The sequence below is a fragment of the Phaethon aethereus genome (genome assembly GCF_964289735.1).
Source record: "Phaethon aethereus genome assembly, chromosome: 4".
NCBI lineage: Eukaryota > Metazoa > Chordata > Aves > Phaethontiformes > Phaethontidae > Phaethon > Phaethon aethereus.
The window spans coordinates 67,677,084-67,696,463 of NC_138578.1; the positions used below are offsets into that span (position 1 = coordinate 67,677,084).

Here is a 19,380-nt window from a genome sequence, read left to right on the forward strand (position 1 = left end):
CTTGTGGGGCCAAAACCAGAGGTGGTTCAGACTACAGTGATAGACACCACTCATTGCATCTGTAGATTGACTTTGGCTACTGATACTTCCTCTGCAACTGGCCACTGCCAAATGTCTGCTGGTCTTGCTGTATATATTCTAGAAAGGACATAAATAATTTTCATTTCTTACCTCACGCAGAGCTTGCACATATACTGCTGAAGCATTTAGTAAACGTAGTGATTTGAGTCTGCCATGTAAATTAAGAGTACTTTAAATAGAGTTTTACAACAGCAAAACTGATTTTATAAGAATACAAATGGGAGTAGAAGTTAGTCCATAAAACATCTGTTTTCATTGGTCTTTAAATGAAAACAAGGTAAAAAGAGCATGGAAAATAAGTATTTGGGCCAAAGATATTAAACTCACAGGCTTAAGCTGAGTTATAATTCCTTATTTAAATGTCTAAATAAGTGGCCTAATCAGCAAACATGTTGAATATCAGCTTATTCTAGCAACTTTCTTTACTGAGTGTTCCACACATTTCAGTGATAAAAGTAGTAATGTGGGTACATAAAATATGGTCTTAGACACTTCTGAAAATACTTGACCCTTACAATACTACTTCTCTGAAGAGGTCTTTTCAAATAAATAATAAAGAATTTTTGTATATCCTGGCACGTTCTTAAAACACTTTGAATTCCTTTCCTAAAAAAGTTACTATTTTTTTCAAAGAGCTTTCCACAAGAATAGAGTTACACAACCTCGTGGTCTGACGAAGAGTAACTGACTGCAAAATAATTTCTTATTTATATGATAACTTATTTCATTCATTCAAAGACATTTTTCAGGTTCTATTGCTAAACGGTTAGTATGTGTTCACTATAGTAGTCAAACTCTAAAAAATGACATGCTTAATGGCATATTCTTTTCTTTGAAATATTCATTAATCGTGACCCAAGAACTGGTTGAATGCCTGTCAAAATTGTGGTACTTCCTAGCAAAGTAACTTTTCCATCCATTTAACAATTTTTATTCATTTTAATACTGTTTCATCATTCATCAGTTTTACTTGATTTCAAATAGACATAAGAATTGACAGGGTTCTGAAGACCATTAATCTGTTAGAGTATTATTTCCCAGGTTATCTAAAAGCATTATTACTTATATTCTGTTTACTTTACTTTCAGAAGCTGCAACGAAACCTTCATCTTGCAGGTAATAATTTTTTTCATAGTCTACTAGTATCTCATAAACTTTACTTTTCTCACTTGTTTACTTTGCGGGGTTTGATAATTTCTGTTTAACAACATTTCACACATACTCAGCCTGTGCTTCCCCTTAACTTTAGCCTCACAGATGATGAAGTTTTCTTTTTCGATGCAGTGTTAACATCATCAAACATACCTTATATGGCCCTCTCGTCATTTTCCAGATAATTCCGTGAAGGTAATTGGCCAATGTCCATTCTTTCTGTTTTGAAATAACCCTATACTATCAAAGATTTGCGATGCACATATTTTCTTTCTAAACAAAGGAGACACTTGGTTTCAGTGAAATCATATTTCACCTTCGTTTGCTAAAATACCTCAAAATGCAAATTTTCTAAAAACTGGGAACAGCATATATTACTGCAGATATCAGTCAGTTTTGAGAATAATTATATTTGTAGTGTTTGTTTTTCCTACACATGTTAATTGCTGGTATTGTAGACTGACATCTTCACATGTTTATACTAAAACCATCCATCCAAATCAAAAGCTGAAGAGCCAAGAAGCTGTTTCTATCATGACAGTTCACTTGACCAAAGTAGTTTCGTATAAATTCATTAGTACATTATATCTTCGGCTGTAACATTTGCTTCTTCTGTTTTAGTCTTAATTTTAGGGAAGTGAATCCCACTAATGGCTATTAGCAGCAAATTTACTGCATGTGATGTGGCACTTGCCACACAAAGCCAAAAACAGTCTTCAAACCGTTCTTCTAAGATAACGAATTGAAAGACATTTTCCCGAAAATTGGCAATTCTTTCTGTGAGGTGGTGAAGTTTCACAGCAGCCATAAAGCTGGTGACTGCAAGTACTATAAATCCACCTGCAACAAAATGAAAGAATTATTCACCATTGTTGTCAAAACAAGACAGACATTTTGGTTGTGCTTCAGAAGGCTTATTGAATACAACAGTGAGCATTAGACAGAATAGGGATAGACTTAGGCATGGCTTAAACACCTTCGAAATGCTTACTCTTTGTTGCATGGCTAAACATTATAACGGTGTTTGTAATAATGTCCTTTCATCAGTGATATGGAGCCTAAAGACCGGCATTCATAGCTCCTGTAAAAAGTTGACTAGACACAAGAAGCTGAGATGCCACCTGACAGTTCTGTTTTGATAGATGAGAATTCACTGCTAACTTCATTTTATTCACAAGTATTTCAGTCGACAAGATATTTAGTAAGGCAAGAGAAGGAACTTTTACTTGTAACATTTTGTATGAATGTGAAAAATACTGGAAAATGATTTTACCTGCAAGGAAGTTCCAAAGGCATACTCCTGCTGGACCTTTAATAGCCCGGTAAGGAACTTTTATTGCGTTAAGTATGCAGAATCCAAAACTGACCAGTGAAAAGAAAATGGCCACACAGAGGAACATTATAATCATCATGTGCAGGCTTGTATTCAGCTTTTTCACCATGTGCGGGAAAACTGACAAGAAAAAAAAAATCATCTATTCAGTGTGTATTTTTTTCTTGACAAAGTAAACATCAGGCTGTGCTGGTGCTATAATCTTAAATTATACTTAAGACTATTTTCTACAGAGGAGTTACTTACAGACATCTTAGTTCATGATGCTTTATTTGTCACTACATCAGACAAACCAGGGATCTTCTACTACAGGAATAATCCTTTACATAGCATCTGTGCATAAGGATTCAGGCTTAAGTCCTGTTTTACTTATCTAGTTGTGTCAATGTCTTTATCTCTGCTGCATTATTTTCTGTCTCTCTCACCTCTGCTTTCCATCACAAACTTTTTTCTTTTTTAGCTTCCCATTCCTGTCCCGTGCTCTTAATCTCATCCCTTTGAAGTCTGATAGTCTCAGTTTCCTTGTCCAGCCCCTTGCTGCCTAAAATAGTATCACTCTTTTCTGTGTTTATTTTGTCATGTTATTCTTCTTTCTCTCTCTTCCTCTCTTTAATACTGGCTCCAGTGAGATCTGCTCTGATTTCATACTTTCTAATCCCACAGGTTTCCACTCTCAGATTCCCTTCTTGCTTTCTCATCTAGTGTTTATGCCGCTTTTATGGTCTTCTGGGTATCTGGCAGCATATTAGTTACATCCATAGGAAGCTTGTAAAGTATTGTGGTTGGGTGGGCTTTAGGTGAAGTGCTCATGTGTTTTTTCTATAGCCATGAGCTCTTCCTCAGCAGCCTGTTACTCGCTTGCCTCTAAAGAAGGGTGACTCTCTTGTTTTTGTCTTCACAGACAGAGGTACTTTGTTGGAGGGCCAAACTGGCCAGCAGCAGGGAAGTGTGGAGCACCTGAATATCCAGTTTATCCCGCAGCCTTTTGGTAACAGAATCAGAAGAAATGTGCTTAGAGAACTGTAGGTAACATGCTGACTGACAGGCAAAAGAGGAGCTGATCAAGAAGAGCCCTTCAGGTAATGTAGTGCTGCACATTCATTCATGTTTTGAAGAATGAACTGCCTAATTACTAAAAAGTTACTAAAAAGAACGTACATTATATTATAAAAAACTAAACAGATTGCTTCCTATGCAGCATAACTGAAAAAAAATCCAAACAAGCCACATGAAAAGGAGGCAGCAATAATTGGTAGATGTCACAGTGAATATCAGGGTACAATTTGGTCATCATGACATGACAGAATTCCAGCAGATTATGTATTGAAGTTCATACTGTGCAAATTCCATACAAAAATTCATGATTTGACAGTTCTACATTTCCAGTAGCTCATTCTGGGGTTGTAGTTGGGTCTGGTATACATGGGAGCTAAAGAAGAGACTCCGACAAGAAGAAAGGAGGGAAGTAACTGAGAATCAGAAGTATATATGACAAATGGGAAGCCAGAAACTAGCTTGCTTTCTTACTGGAAAATAACTGGCAGTGTAGCAACAAGGCACAAGGAATTTAGCTTTCTTACAAACCAGCAGGGTTTTACAGGTGGTTGTAAGGATTCTTTGCCTCTTTTCTGAGGCTTTCAGCCAAGTCCCAAAGACATGACCAGTGAGCTTGGCAAAGTATGCAGAAATAAGAATCCTCATGGAGGCTCCTGACACATTGCACCTGGGTTTGCTATGCACAGACAAAATGCCTGGCTTCCCCAGCTCATTCTCGGGGCTTGATGCAGTTGGCAAAACTTAAGCATCTTACGCCAATTTAGATGCCTTAGGACTACTGTAACAACCACGTGGGTCTAACATACAGGGCATGTTAGGGACATATGGGATGTTAGGATGTATGGGACACCTCCAGAAGCAGTAGCTGGAGGCCAGATGATACACCTTGAGGACTCTGAAATGGCACTGGACACCTATTACAGCAACTGAATCATGCTGTCACTGTCCCAGTAAAAAGAGAGCGTGCCAGCTGTAAGCCTACTGTAGCGAATGTCGACACAAAAGCGACGTACTAATAACTGTGTATTACTGCGATTCGGAATTCCAGAGTGTCAGAGCTACTGCAGTACTGCAGCATGTGAGGTGCCAGCTTTCTCTCTTGCTCTGTGCAGTCCATTTATGCTAACACATTCCCCAAGCAAAGTCTCCCATGTCTTGCTCCCCAGTAAGTTCAGAATGCTTGGAGATTAAGGGGGACATTCAAAGCAAAAAAAAGTCAAGTCAGAGCCAGAATCCCCAGAAGTCCTTCTGACCATTGTGCAAAAGTATTTAACAGCTTTGTATACTATCATGATAGCATTTTGAAACCGGAACTGTGAAAGTCTCAAACCCAATAGAACTATTAAAATGTTTAAAAGGGAAAATCTCTGGGATACTTGTTTACCTAAATGCATGGTTGTGCCCACTGCACTTAATGACACAATTTTACAGTTCTAACAGGGAGAATTCTTACCAGCTTCAGTGAGAGCTTTGTTTGTCTAAGGAGTATAGGATCATGTCCTCCAAATATGCATCACAGAATCATTAAGGTTGGAAAAGACCTTTAGGATCATCAAGTCCAACCATCAAGCCAACACCACCAAGCTCACTAAACAATATCTGAAGTGCTACATCTACACGTTTTTTGAACACTTCCAGGGATGGTGACTCCACCACCTCCCTGGGCAGCCTGTTCCAATGCTTGACCACTCTCTCTGTAAAGAAATTTTTCCTAGTATCTAGCCTAAACCTCTCCTGGCACAACTTGAGGCCATTTCCTCTTGTGCTATCGCTAGTTACTTGGGAGAAGAGATCAATACCCACGTCACCACAACCCCCTTTCAGGTAGTTGCAGAGAGTGATAAGGTCTCCCCTCAGCCTCCTCCAGACTAAACAACCCCAGTTCCCTCAGCTGCTCCTTGTAAGACTTGTGCTCCAGACCCCTCACCAGCTTCATTGCCCTTCTCTGGACACGTTCCAGCAACTAAATGTCCTTCTTGTAGCGAGGGGCCCAAAACTGAACACGGTATTCGAGGTGCGGCCTCACCAGTGCCGAGTACAGGGGCACAATCACTTCCCTACTCCTGCTGGCCACACCATTTCTGATACAGGCCAGGATGCTGTTGGCCTTCTTGGCCACCTGGGCACACTGCCGGCTCATATTTAGCCAGCTGTTGACCAGCACCCCCAGGTCCCTTTCCGCCGGGCAGCTCTCCAGCCACTCCTCCCCAAGCCTGTAGCGTTGCATGGGGTTGTTGTGACCCAAGGGCAGGACCCAGCACTTGGCCGTATTCAACCTCATACAGCTGACCTCTGGCCATCGATCCAGCCTGTCCAGATCCCTCTGCAGAGCCCTCCTACCCTCCAGCAGATCGACACTCCCATCCAACTTGGTGTCATCTGCCAATTTACTGAGGGAGCACTCGATCCCCTCATCCAGACCATCAATAAAGGTATTGAACAAGACCAGCCCCAGAACTGAGCCCTGGGGAACACCGCTTGTGACTGGCCGCCAGCTGGATTTAACGCCGTTCACCACAACTTTCTGGGTTTGGCCATCCAGACAGTTCTTTACCTAGTGAAGAGTAAACCTTTCCAAGCCACGAGCCACCAGTTTCTCCAGGAGAATGCTGTGGGAGCTGGTGTCAAAGGCTTTACTAAAGTCCAGGTAGACAACATCCACAGCCTTTCCCTCATCTACCAGGCGGGTCACCTGGTCATAGAAGGAGATCAGGTTGGTCAAGCAGGACCTGCCTTTCATTAACCTGTGCTGGCTGAGCCTGATCCCTTGGTTGTCCTGCACATGCCTGTGAACACCCTCAAGATGAACCACTCCATAATCTTCCATCGATGCAGTCCAGAGTGATGGTGGAACATTAGGCCATCCTCTCAGGTTATACAGTAATGAATCAGAAAGTTTATTCAAGAGTCCAGGAAGTTGTACAGAGATTTAAAGGAAATTGGCTACTTTTTTCCTCATTCCCTCTGACAGGATAGGGTGAAAGAACTGGGACTGTGTTTCTGAATGCCCTGAAGAGGAGCAGAGCAGAGCTGGAAGAGCTTTGGCCTGATGGCCTGTCTGCCAGCCATTCAGACTCACTAGAAAAAGCATTTGAGCATGACTGCTGTGTCTGTGTCATGAAGTTGCAGCTGCAGTCAGAGCTTGAGCAAGTCTTGGTTATTGTAAAAACGACTAGTCCAAATTCATCACAGCTTAACAACTGGTCATGCTGATCTAAAGCTGAAGTTGCTCTGGTTCTCTTCTGCATTCCCTCTGAAGTCACACAGTCCTGCCTTCCGTCGAGTTTTTATAGTAGTGTTTGTGCAGTTGTGTAGTCTACCGTGATGCTAGGGGAAACTAATTTTTGGGGGGTTTTGTGGGTTAATTTTTTAGCCAGCTTAACTTCCTGAACTACCACAACAACTACCAGAGCCATTGCAAAGGATGGGGTGGGACAGCATTGCTGTGGGCCAGGGAGAGGGTAAGAGCATCAACTCATATGGGCTGAAGTTGCAGTGGATCTGCACACTGAACTAAAAATCTTCAGTGCAAAATACCATTTCCACTACAGCACAGGATGTGTGAAAACTAGAAACCATCCAAAGTACAGATCAACATCTGGGTGCTTTTGAGACCTCAGGAAAATCTTTTAAGTTAAAAGGAATAAATTTCTAAGAATTTCTACATATTTTAAGAGTCAGCAATTTTTTCTCTCCGAAGTTACCAGAAGAGAAAGTAAAAATTTCTTCAACATGTTAATAAAGTTAGGAGCATCTGCTATGGCAGTTGTCTGCATTAGGACAGCTAGAGAAATATAGAAATGTGGCCAGCTAAATAAATCTCTGCTTCTTAAAGGAAAAAAAAAGGGAGGAGCTTAACGGAGAAGGCAAGGACAGAGGCACAGAGGGATTGCAGAGCAACACTTGGCATAGGAGGGAGTCAGTCAAGGGGAAGGTATGATTTACAGGGTCATCTCCAAATAACTTTCACTCCCTTCACAGGACTGAGAGGAAACCCTCAATCTTGCTCTGGGGATTGTTTTTCCCATCTTGATTCCAGGATCACAGAACATAACCCGAAAAAAAAAGCAAGCCTGAAATCATAGAGATTTTACATTCACACTCAGATCCCAAACCATAAAGACCACAAATATAAATTTAACATTAATGATTTGCATTCTCAAAGTTCTGTAAACAAAAAGAAGAGAGTGCTTTTAAAGGTGAACTAGACATTAGACCAAAGAGTCAAACAAAATTGTACTTACTTGTGAATTTGGAACGCCGCCCACCTAACCCACACTGGCGTATTTTGCCGCCTCGAAAGAGTCCATAGTGGATTTCTCCAATGAACTTGATAAGCTCCAGATCTGTGGCATTGACCAAATCGGCTCCTGTTTTGCAAAGGATCTTTCCAGTCATCCACTTTGGGATCCCCATTGCAACAACAATCAAGATAAAAGACACAAAACTTACTAGAGAAGCCAAGGCAAACAAAGTCTTTTTAAAACAGCCAGGCATTCTAGTGGTTTCAAGGAATCTTCTCCAAGGCCTCTCTGCAGCAATCAGGCATGTTTCCCATTTTTTCTCATGCTCTGAAATCCACAAATGAATAGCAGGCTTTTCAAAATACATCGCATTGTATTTTGAAGCTCCAGAAATCAATCCATGCAGTTAAAAATCGGGTCCAAAAATATGTTTTGCTGCGACAGCATCCTGACATGGTTGCAAGTAACAGCTTCATTGGAGTATGGTGATGCTTGTTTCTGCAGAAAGTAATCCTGTATCTGTTGCCTGGCTAATGTTTCATCGGAGGTTTAATTGTCCTACTCAAATGACACCCAGTTCCATACTGTACCCTCACGGGAAGAAAATTAGGAGCAGAATCCGGGTTTTTAGGTTATTAAAAACGTGGGTAAATAGCTGTGTGCAAGAGACAAAGCATTAAAAGCACGTAAATTGGCATCAGGACCCTGCAGTCGTCTCGGCCGTGCTGAGCTGCCCTGCTTCGGCGCTTACCCCCGCCCTGCCTCCCAGTGTCGCTGCGGCCGGCCCCGGCCGTGCGCCTGGGTTCCGCGCCCGCCCTCCCGCCGCCCGGCCCTGCAGCTCAGCCACGTGAACGCCGTTTCGGGGCGCCGAGGTTTCACGTACGGAGCTTCTGGGCTAAGCGGGCGCAGGCAGCTCCCCAGGCGGAGCCCAGGCACTGAGGCAAGCGGCCGCCATTCAGGCTACAGGTGCGATCCGGGAGCACTAAAGAACACCGGCCGTAATTGCCTGCGTTTCTACGGTTACTGCTACTCAAGACCGGCGGGGCCTTTATAACCACTAATTAATTAACCCTGGCCGGATCCCCGGCGGGCAGGTAGCACAGTCTACCACTGGAGCTCAGCCCACGTGGGGAGAGGCAGGCCGGCCGGCCGGCTTTCGCCCTGGGCCAGGTCCGGGTGCCGAGGGAGCCGCAGGTGGAGGATTCCTGAGGTAAAAGCGGTGGCGGCGGCACCCTCCCCGCGCCCCCGGGTTCAGGCGGGGCTCGATCGAGGCAGCGGGACCTGCCCTCCTCTCGCCTCAGGCACGGCCCCCGAGCGGGCGGCAGCCCCTGGCCCGCCCCTCGCCCGCCCCTCGCGGGGGACAGCCCGCATGCGCGGGCGGGGCTGGCCGGGCCGGGGATAGCGAGGAGCCGGCGGGCGGGCAGCGAGCATGGCGGTGGCGGGCAGGGTGTTGGTGTACGGGGGCAGAGGGGCGCTGGGCTCCCAGTGCGTGCGGTACTTCAAGCTCAGGAACTGGGTAAGCGCTGGGCCGAGGTGGGGGGCGAGGCGGGTAGCCGCGCTGGGAGAGCGCCTCGGCCGCCGGGCAGCCTCCGGCGTGTCGGGAAACGGGCCGCTAACGCTACGTTCCTCTCGCCGCGGCAGTGGGTGGCCAGCATCGACCTGTCGGAGAACGAGGACGCCAGTGCCAACGTGGTGGTGGGGGCGACCGACTCCTTCCCCGAGCAGGCCGAGCAGGTGGGTCGGAGCGGCCGCTGCCCGGGAGGCCTGCAGCGGCCCTTTCCCGCTCCCTTTCCCCCTGTCCCGCTCCTGGCGAGGCGGCGGGAGCGCCGCACCAGCCTCTCCCTGCCGTTTCCCCCCGCTCGACCCTCGCCCGTCGCGGTGGCTGCAGCAACGAGGAAGGCGGCCGCGGGGCGAAGCGGGGCGGCCGGCGGCGGCCCTGCTGCTGCCCGGTGAGCCCGAAGACCCCGGCCGCTGCGCGCCGCTTTTTTTTTTTTTTCTGTCGTTTCCTTTTACCTGCATGCATGCATGAATGCGCAGAAAGAGCTTGACCTGGGACGTTCGAGGTTCAGCACTTAAGGCAGCTTTACATTATTTTTCTCTTGGTGACTTGAGAAGTCGCAGGCTGAATCAGATGAGTATAATGAAGTTGGTTTAGGACTTAAAAAACGCAACACTTCTTTCTAGCGTCCTAACTCTTAAATGCGTTTTGTGTAGATAGGTGATGATCTCAAAGTATGGAAACCCTAAGCCCCGGTGGGATCCCTAGGGAATGCACTGGTTTCCGCAAAGGTAAATATGGGAGAACAAGCTAGCCTAAAAACGGCTCTGCTTTGTTCTCAAGAGGTAGGATTTATTTTTTTATTCTTATTGATTAAACCGGATCAGTAACCAATATGTTTTCTTTATATCTACACAACTGTTAAGGCTTTTAAAGAATAATGTAGAATGTTTGCAACATATTTTTCAATGCTGAGCCCTTGTGAAAACCAGTGGATTTTTTTTTTTGCTGAGAGATGGATTGCTTGCTTTTCAGTTTGGCAGAGAAAATTCGTAGCCAGTGACTTCATTACCTACTGTGAAGTCTTATGTCTGAAAGAGAAGAAGATACTGGATATCTAAAAGTACACAAACTCAAATCTAGGAGCCAGACTCAAACTGATGGTTGTGGTCTAGATAGGAGCAATAAGAAGGCTCATCTTTCACAGAATCACAGAATCATTAAGGTTGGAAAAGACCTTTAAGATCATCAAGTCCACCCATGAACCCAACACCACCATGCCCATTAAACCATATCCTGAAGTGCCACGTCTACATGTTTTTTGAACACACAAATCTGTAGTTCATTTCTTGCACTGTCATCAAAAGTGACAGCAGTAGTCCTGGTCAGACCTGGAGTTTCATTTCCCATATTAAACAGCACCATACCCAGAGAAGAACCCGTTGAAATGTAAGTCACAAATAAAACTTTTTGTTATTTGTACAGGTAAGGGTCAGATCTTTCAGTCCTGCCCAAGTCGGTTATTTCCAGTGACATCATGCACTGCATGGTCTGACTTTCATTTACAGTTACATATAGTTACAATCGTTTTGTTTTAAGTTCATAGAGCATAAATGATCACTCTGCAGCTGTTTAAATTGCTATGTGTTGTGTTACTCAGCTACATAACTGAAAAAAAGTAACTTTAAGGCAGTCTTGATATTTACTTCTTTATTTTATCAGTCCAGTGTTTTCAGTATGTTTTTGTTCTGTATATTGAAGGTGACAGCAGAGGTTGGAAAACTTCTTGGTGAAGAAAAGGTGGATGCAATCTTGTGTGTAGCAGGAGGATGGGCTGGAGGAAGTGCCAAATCTAAATGTAAGCCTTTGGTACATGCATGCTGGTGAACACATGAACAAATCTGAGGGGAATCCTTAAAAATCATGGTAATAAAGATATTTGGGATCATCTTGCTTCCTGAGTCTAGAAGAGGACATGAGCGTAAAAGTACAAAATAGCTCAGTCACGAGGCTTCTTAGCACTTCTGTGAGGTTTTTCCTATCTGTTAAATTTGCACAGCACTTAGAATCTCAGTAGTACTTCCTGATGGCACCATTTTTCATCGGAAGAATCTTGATGCACATTATGAAGCTCAGCGTTATTATCTGTGAACTAAATTTTGCCAAGGTTACCTGTGTCAGGCAAGGTCCGTAAGATGGTGGCTGGGTAGAAGGCATTGATGTTGTTTCCCAATTCGTTGCTTTATGCATAAAACCTCAGTTGCCTCCTGCAGTTCTCTGAGTTATTACTGTGCAATACAGCATTGGAAGGAGCTGTCTAATGACCAGAGATCAGAAAAAAGCCTTCTGTTTAAAAAAAGCTTTTAAACATGTAATATTCAGAATGAAATTTCCTACTTTACCCACTAGTGTAGAGATACAAGTTTAAAAAAAAACAGCCTTGTTTTCTGTCTGGAGTAAATCTGGTAAAATGTGTCCTCTTCTTCCCCCCTTCCAGTTTGGACATTACAAGGAAAGATTTCTTTTTAAAGAGAGGCAATATGGAAAGGCGTATGTCACAGAGTTATTTATGCTCCTTCCATATTGTGTTATGGAAATGGTTCTTTCTGAACACTAAAATCTTTGACATGGCTAGCTGTTGTTTTTCTTGTTTTCCCATGCAGATATTGATAGTAAAAAGCAATGGTGAGAGTTCAGGTTTTGCTGTCGTTTGAAGTTACTGGTGTATCTCCCCCAGTCGGCTGCCTTACTAGAGGCTGCACTCCAGTATGTAGGGGTACTGCAATGCGCACTCAGTACAGTGCAGGTGGATGCATCTTTAATATTCCATACCAGAATGGTCAGACAGACAGACTGTGTCTTATTTTAAGAAGTAATCTGGTGATAAGAAATATTTTTTGTTCAACTCCTTTACCTCTTGGAGTCTTCTATATCTGCATAGTAATGGAGCATAGCTCTTTTGCAGCCAGTGAGGAAGTTACAGAAAGAGACAGATTATGCTGCTACAGAGTGAGATGAAGCTAATGTGAGAGTTCTGAGATCCTCGACATAGATTTAAGCAACCCCTACAGAAGTTTCAACAACTTGGAAAATCTTTGAACCATTAATGGAGAGCTAATGGAATGATCTTATGGGTGTTTGGCTTTTTTATTTCTGCTAGCAAGAAAGCAGGTAATTGCCTAGAATATATGCTGTAAAGCTGGCATTAGGAGCCCAAATAGAAGGGAGATAGAAGACATAAATTGATATTTTTCCCAATGTGGAAGTAGAAAGCACGTTTTCATAGTCCCATTGTATAGTGCTGTTGCACTCTGTGTGACAGTACGGAAATGAGAGTTACAAGTCTTCTATCTTTTAGTTAACTTCACTAATTCTCTTCCTAATCAGCTTTATACAAAAACTGTGATCTGATGTGGAAGCAGAGCATTTGGACATCGACTATTTCCAGCCACCTAGCCACAAAGCATCTGAAAGAAGGCGGCCTCTTGACTTTGACAGGAGCTCAAGCTGCTTTATCTGGAACCCCAGGTAAAATGCAATGTGTGATAACCACTGCAACATCAGCAGTTACAGCTGTCTGTTAGTCTGAGCATTCATGTTTGTGAAGCAACAGCTTCACTCCCCCGTTTCTTGATGTCTAGTACAAATGGAAAATTGCTGCTCAAACACTTAAGGAAAGTGTAATTTTATAGGTAGCAATACTGAATCTCTTGAAACTGCAGTGCTTCTTTTTGATAGAATCGGTATTTAAATAATATTTGACATGCATTGGTGAAATGTACTTGGCTAATATATAATACAGTAAAAAAAAGAGTTTGGAAAATAATGAAGAATAGAAGCACACAGCAAGCTGCAAGTACAGTGCTTAAATAAAGTTAAATCTCCTATTTGTGTTCTGAAAGGCAGAGTCCTTAATTGCCCATTTTTTCTGTTGGTGATGACTCGGCTGATTCTGTTAACTATGCTCGTCCTGTTCATGTTCTGATTCCAGTCTACCTTTGCTTCAGACACAGATAAGCATGTTGACCTTCATCTTTGCCCTCCACTAGCTATTTAATACAAACTTTATTGAATTTTTTTTTTTCATCTTGCCTCTCACTGTGTTGGTCTGCACAGAGGGAGAAAGCTGGGAGCAATTTAAAACAAAAAAAAGCACTGACACACAAGCCCACAGGCAGGGAGAGGAAAGTTTTTGAGACAAATACTCTTATTTCCCAATCTTTCATTAGTGTGACTTCAATAATATTTTGATGAGACATAGATACTACAATTTTAAAACATACAAAATTTATCAATATTCCTGAAAGCTGTGTGTAAAACTGTTTAGGAAAAATATGCTATATTTTCTAGTTAATGATTTATCTTCTGTGTTTATAGCTGCATCTGTCATAGTCCGAAGATAAAAGGTTTTATTTTATGAGAATAAGCAGATGAATAATTTACTGTGTACTACTGACTGACCATATACAAATGAAAAAATGTGAACTCTTGCAAATTGTCATGTTTCTTGTTTGTGTGGTTCTGGGAGGTAGGGACCACAACACAGGAATCAGTGATTTGCTTTCATGTTTTGAACTAGCTGTTTTCAACAAGTCTGGATTTTTCTAAAAAACACAGCAGTGCTTTGGGCAAACACATGCAACTTATTAACATGAGGAAGAATTGGGAAAGAATTGTTACTCAACTTTTGTAAATATGACTTGTTAGGCTTGTTACTACCCGCTGTTATGGAAGGAGTAGTCTTCCTTGTTTGCTGTTAGTATAATTTTTTTTTTTTTCTTTTTCTCTGTGAAAATGTTGACTCGCATAATGGAAACTGAGGAATACTGAAAATTACATAAACGGTTACAGACATGGTCTGACAGTGATGGTTATGAAATGTAAAAGCATGAAAAGGCTTAAGAAGACTTGGAATGTTTGGTTTAGACAAGACAAGAGGGAAATGTGATAGAGATGCAAATATTTTTATCATAAAAATAAAATAAGTTAGCTGCTGCTGGCCATGATTCCTCCTAATAAAAATGGATGTTATACAATATGTCTAACTGAATGTAATGGAAACGCATTTACAGCGCAAAATTACCTTTGTAACTTTAATACGAAATGCTTTTTAGGGAACATGGGAATGGGGTTGTGTAGTTGTATAGATGGGTAGAAAGGCATCCAGTTGTACTAGACAAAATACATTTATGTTTTCTTATGTCCTTAACCTGTGTCTGGACTGCTTGGCAGATAGGTCTGAGATGTCTCCCAGTATCTATAGCACCCTGATTGCCCAGATCTTGTGCCTGACCTGTGTGCCTTATGCTCTCGTTCCTGTTGCTCTTACACTGCTAAATACTGTCTGCCTAGAAAGCAACAGTATTTAGGAAGAAGTTTGCTTTACCTTCAGGTTATTTAGTAGTTTTCTACCATGAGGGGGTTTGTTTTTGTAGTTTTCTCCAAAGGGCCTGTCAGACTTGGGGTGCTGACCAAGTGAACTGCAGTTCTGGAGAGAAGTGAGCTGTATCTGTTTGGGTCAAAACCTGAAAATACCTTAGTCATATGATTAAAATTAATGGATGATTGACTTTATTAAAGTCTATGAGCATCTTCACACTTACTCTATTAGATTTGTAGGCCTATCCTTCAGGGTACATTTGCGTACATTAACTAAATGTACTTAACTCGGTAAGCTGCTTATTTCTATAGTGCTGAGTAAACTGAGTTCTGTGATAGTTCCTGGATGTCTAGTAAGAGCTTTTTGGTTTTTCCATTCTCCCTTTTTTCTCTTAGTATGTATATTTTGATGTTTTAAAAGTTCGATTCTGTTCTGGCTGTGATAAGCAGTCTTAATATTCATTAAACAATGTGAATTTCTGTCATACTACTGATGATATTGAGTGCTGTATTGATTGTGCTCTAATTTGCCTGTTTTTAATTGTTAGGAATGATTGGCTATGGCATGGCCAAAGGAGCAGTGCATCAGCTTTGTCAGAGTTTAGCTGGTGCCAGTAGTGGCTTGCCATCTGGTTCTGCTGCTGTTGCCATTTTACCGTAAGTGGTTGCATAGTTGCCTCTGCCTGTGTTGTTTTATTTAGTTGCTGCTGTAACCTAGAGTCATATGGACATGCTTGTAATGTTCTGCTCACACTACACAAACAGCTGCCCAAACTTACTTAGAGTTCCACAGAGAATGGAGGCATCTTGAATGTATGAACGAAATGATACACAAGTCACCCTAAAAAATGATTAAGTTCTCTTCCTTTCCTTTGCAAAACAGTAGTGAATGTTAGGATTAAAATTTGATCTGCTTTTAACAAGTTTAACCATAGACATGCATTAATGTGTGATTTTCTTTTTTTTTCTTTTTTGCAATGTAGACAGAATTCCAACAAAGAGATGAGCTCTTCAGCACAGTTTTAGACTTGACTATGTGATAACAGTAAAGCAAAAGATTAATTGACAATTTTTGACTTGGTTAAAGATGCTTCTTCATAAGGTTCTGCATATCTGTGCTTGATCAGTAAAATTAGGTTACTTTGAGGATCTGGGAAGATAAAAAGTTTAGCTTGTATTTGCCTGTCACAGCTTTCTTTTTGATGAGGAAAGCTAGTAAAAAGTGGATGACCTAGCAGGTCTTCACTATGTCAAAGTTTATTAATTCTGCTGCAAAAATTAAAAGTATTTTTCTTGCCAGGTCTTTACTTAAGACTAAAGAGTTCTGTATAGGGATTTGGAACGCTACCTGAATTCTCCCTGCTCTGTATTCCTCATATACACGCTCTTATGCATACTTCTTCAGGTCAGAGAGCAACGGCATTAAAAATGTTTGTATAATTGACACTACCTTCTACAGAGCTTTACAGACAGGCAGACACCAAGATTACTGGATTTTTGGGCATTCTGCATTTGCCTAGTTCTCATGCAAAACTCTGTTCTTGAGTGAATTTTCAAGGGAGTAATGATACCTTGGATTGTCAACAGCATCTCAGTGAGGGAGTTGTGAAAAGTTCACCCCTCAGTAACATTGTATATAGTGTAAATATGTATCATCAAAGTCAAAACTTCCTATGCTTCTGCACTTAACCTCTGCATTGGCAGCTGGCATGAGGCTATTTGAAAGTATGGATGTAGCACAGATGTGCTGTGCAGTACATGTGAACAAGCATACTAACTGCCATTCCCTGTCTGCATGAGAGACTGGAAGGGAGCTGTGGGCTAAATGATACCCCTAATGGGCTGTATGTCATCAGTGAGCCAGGAAGGTGAGGGGTTATAGGTTGGAGCCTTTGATATGCATTAAAACTGATGGCTATATGCTGTTAACACATGTAGAGGATGCAAGGGAAATCCATACCACGTGGTATAAAAGTCAAGCACATGTTAGAGAAATTAATAGAAGCAGGTGGCACGCATCAGAAACATGATGTATAAATAAAAGGCTTATCTTTTTTAATCACAGTGTTACCTTAGATACACCAGCAAACAGGAAATCAATGCCTGATGCGGATTTCAGCTCCTGGACACCCTTAGACTTCATTGCTGAGTGAGTATCCATGTGATAACTGATAGTTCCTCACTGTCCCTTTTGCTGCTGTATCTTATTGCATGTTCTTTTTAAATGGCTATCTTGGATTTGGGTGGGTTTTTTCCCTTCTGTAACGCCCTTGTTGTGTATTTTTCTAAATCACATTGGGTTTATTGCACAAGCTTCTTAACTGGAGAAAATTAGCCCAACTCCATCAATGTCAGCATCTCTACACCAGTTATTCCAACAAGGGAGATAGCCTTAAGCAGTTGGAAGCCGGAGAATCTCATAAAGCCTGTAGACAAATTAAATTGGAGACAGCAGATGCAGGAGACAGTAGTCTGGCGTAAAGGTAAACCGCAAATAGGCATGTAAACTTTGGGATTTTTTTTTTTCTTTTAAACACTTTACTGCCCAGTCTGTGGTGTGCTAATTCACCTCTCTCAGTTGGCAAAATTCCTGCTCTTGTTCAGAAAAATTTAGTCAAGAATTTTGTTGTTTGCCATCCTCCACAAAGGCATGTCCTGAATGATGTTGCAAAAAGCTGAAACTTAAGCTGTAGCTTATGTGACAGCAGGCTGAGATTACAAGGCTTACTGTTTCTCATACCTTTCAGTTAGAGAAGGTGCAGCGTAAGTACCACTTTCTGCGACGTGATGGGGAGTAGGAAAGGTTCTGTTGAGGGTGAGCTGTCAAAAGGAAGAAAATGGGACATGACTGTCTTGCCTCTGTGAGGAAAAACAAAGATGAATCTACATTTGTACATTGTAAAGGGCTTTACTCTCACACATTTTTAAGGTCTTGTAGAACTGACACTGAAATTGCTTTTACCTGTGGCTAATTGTTCAGAGAGTAGTTTAGTTCTGACATTGTATTTCCTTTTTTGTGATTTTCTTTTTTTTAAAGTTGGATGTCAGAGTGGGAAATGGTCTTTGTTGTGAGAAGCCTATGCAGCTGTTTGTGGCTCTTTAAAAGGGCCCCATCAATTGAATTTAGTTGACCTAAAAATGTTCAAAAAAAATCTTTAATTTATTGTGCTCCAGAGATGGCTTAGCCAGATGTGGTTTTACAAATTCTTTTTTTTTAATTTTTAAGTTGTTTTTTTTTTCCTTATGGGAGAATTAGTTTGACTGGTTTGTTTGGTTCTAATTCCCTAAACTTTATTCAGTTTTCAAAGCTGGGTTTATCTCACTGGCTGTGGAAGAAAAACATCCAATGTTATTAAGTGTTGGTGACATCTTGGGAAGGATGCAGGAAATCTTTTCCTATATGGCACTTGAATTTTGTGCCCTGGAAGCCCTTGTGTCAGATAACAGGATGTTCCAACATGGCAGTTGCTGTGTCTGCAGTAGTGGAAGGGTTGATGGACCTGAAAAATATAGTGCACTTTCTGTATTACATTTTGACTAAGGAGTTTGTATGACATTTTGATAAGGAGTGTTCTGGTGTACTACTGAGAATGAGTCCATCTTATTCGGCACTGTTTTGGATGTCTTACGGCTTTCTGTGCTTCTGCCAAGACTGCTTTTGCAGTTAAATGTCTAAGTGTTACAATGGCCTGTTGGCAGAGTAGTGGGTTTAGCAACTCTGTTTTAGGCCTAAGTCCATGTTTCTGCTATATACTATAAAGGCAATTTAAGAAGCCTCTCCTTCCCCTTTTCAAAAACTTGGAAAAAAGTTTCCACTTTGACATTTTAAGCTTCTGGCCTTTTCCTTTTGAGATGTTCTGAACATCCTGTGTGTGCGCTGTAAAGCCCCACTGATTTCTTTGTGCCTCTGTCTGGTTCCAATGATGGCATTGCTAGTTCACAACGTACATAGAAATCACTAGAGAGGGCAATAGGACAAGAAGGGAAGTAATAGGATTTTATTTTGTGCTTCCCATCAATGCACCTGATTAGTAGTAGGTTGTTAGTTTTTCCTCCTCCTACTACTCACCCTGTTTTATCCATCTATTTTAAAACAGAACCTTTTACGACTGGATAACGGGAAAGAATCGACCAAACTCAGGGAGTCTAATCCAGGTGATAACTACAGGAGGGAAGACTGAACTAATTGCAGCACATCTTTGATGTCAGTCACTTATGGTGGTGGAACTTGAGCAAAGGAGAAGCTATGGAAAAATCTGTCTGCCAGTATAATTTGTATGGTCGTCTGTATCCAGTGATTGTTGTCATGTCATTAATGGAATCCCATTTCAAGTGATGGTTCCGTGCTGTCAGTCGTGAGCTATCAGCATTTGCTTGTCAACAAGTATCAAGTATTTGTCTCTAAATGAAGGTTGCAGGCTTTACAGTCTGTAGATGTCCTAATTCTGAGCATTATATGTCGATTTACCTGTTGTCTCTGAAATGGGAATTGTGCTTAATTGTATCATGTAATCACATACATAATGGTTGGATTTTTTTTTCTCGGTCAGTAAGTCTTTCTTGCAACTTACTGTGCATCTTTCAGTAGCCTGTCTGTCTTTTTCTGTCTGAGAATATAACGCCACCCCTGCATATTA

At 41.8% G+C, this 19,380-nt stretch overlaps 2 protein-coding genes across 2 annotated transcripts; one reads left to right on the plus strand and one right to left on the minus strand.

Moving 5' to 3' along the window:
* Positions 1-1,807: 1,807 nt before the first annotated feature.
* Positions 1,808-8,152, minus strand: CLRN2 (clarin 2; the record flags this gene model as incomplete). The annotated part of the gene is made up of 3 exons (XM_081999695.1): positions 7,867-8,152; positions 2,507-2,686; positions 1,808-2,073 (listed from the first exon to the last, which is right to left on the minus strand). The coding sequence occupies exons 1-3, from the start codon at positions 8,117-8,119 to the stop codon at positions 1,808-1,810; spliced, it is 699 nt and encodes a 232-aa protein (XP_081855821.1). The 5' UTR covers positions 8,120-8,152.
* A 1,143-nt stretch (positions 8,153-9,295) lies between these two features.
* On the plus strand, positions 9,296-19,041 carry QDPR (quinoid dihydropteridine reductase; the record flags this gene model as incomplete). Its single annotated transcript, XM_081998859.1, has 7 exons — positions 9,296-9,382; positions 9,508-9,600; positions 11,126-11,222; positions 12,752-12,892; positions 15,292-15,400; positions 16,809-16,892; positions 18,841-19,041. 7 exons carry the CDS (start codon positions 9,296-9,298, stop codon positions 18,944-18,946), a joined length of 717 nt encoding a protein of 238 aa, XP_081854985.1. The 3' UTR covers positions 18,947-19,041.
* Between the last annotated feature and the right edge of the window lie 339 nt (positions 19,042-19,380).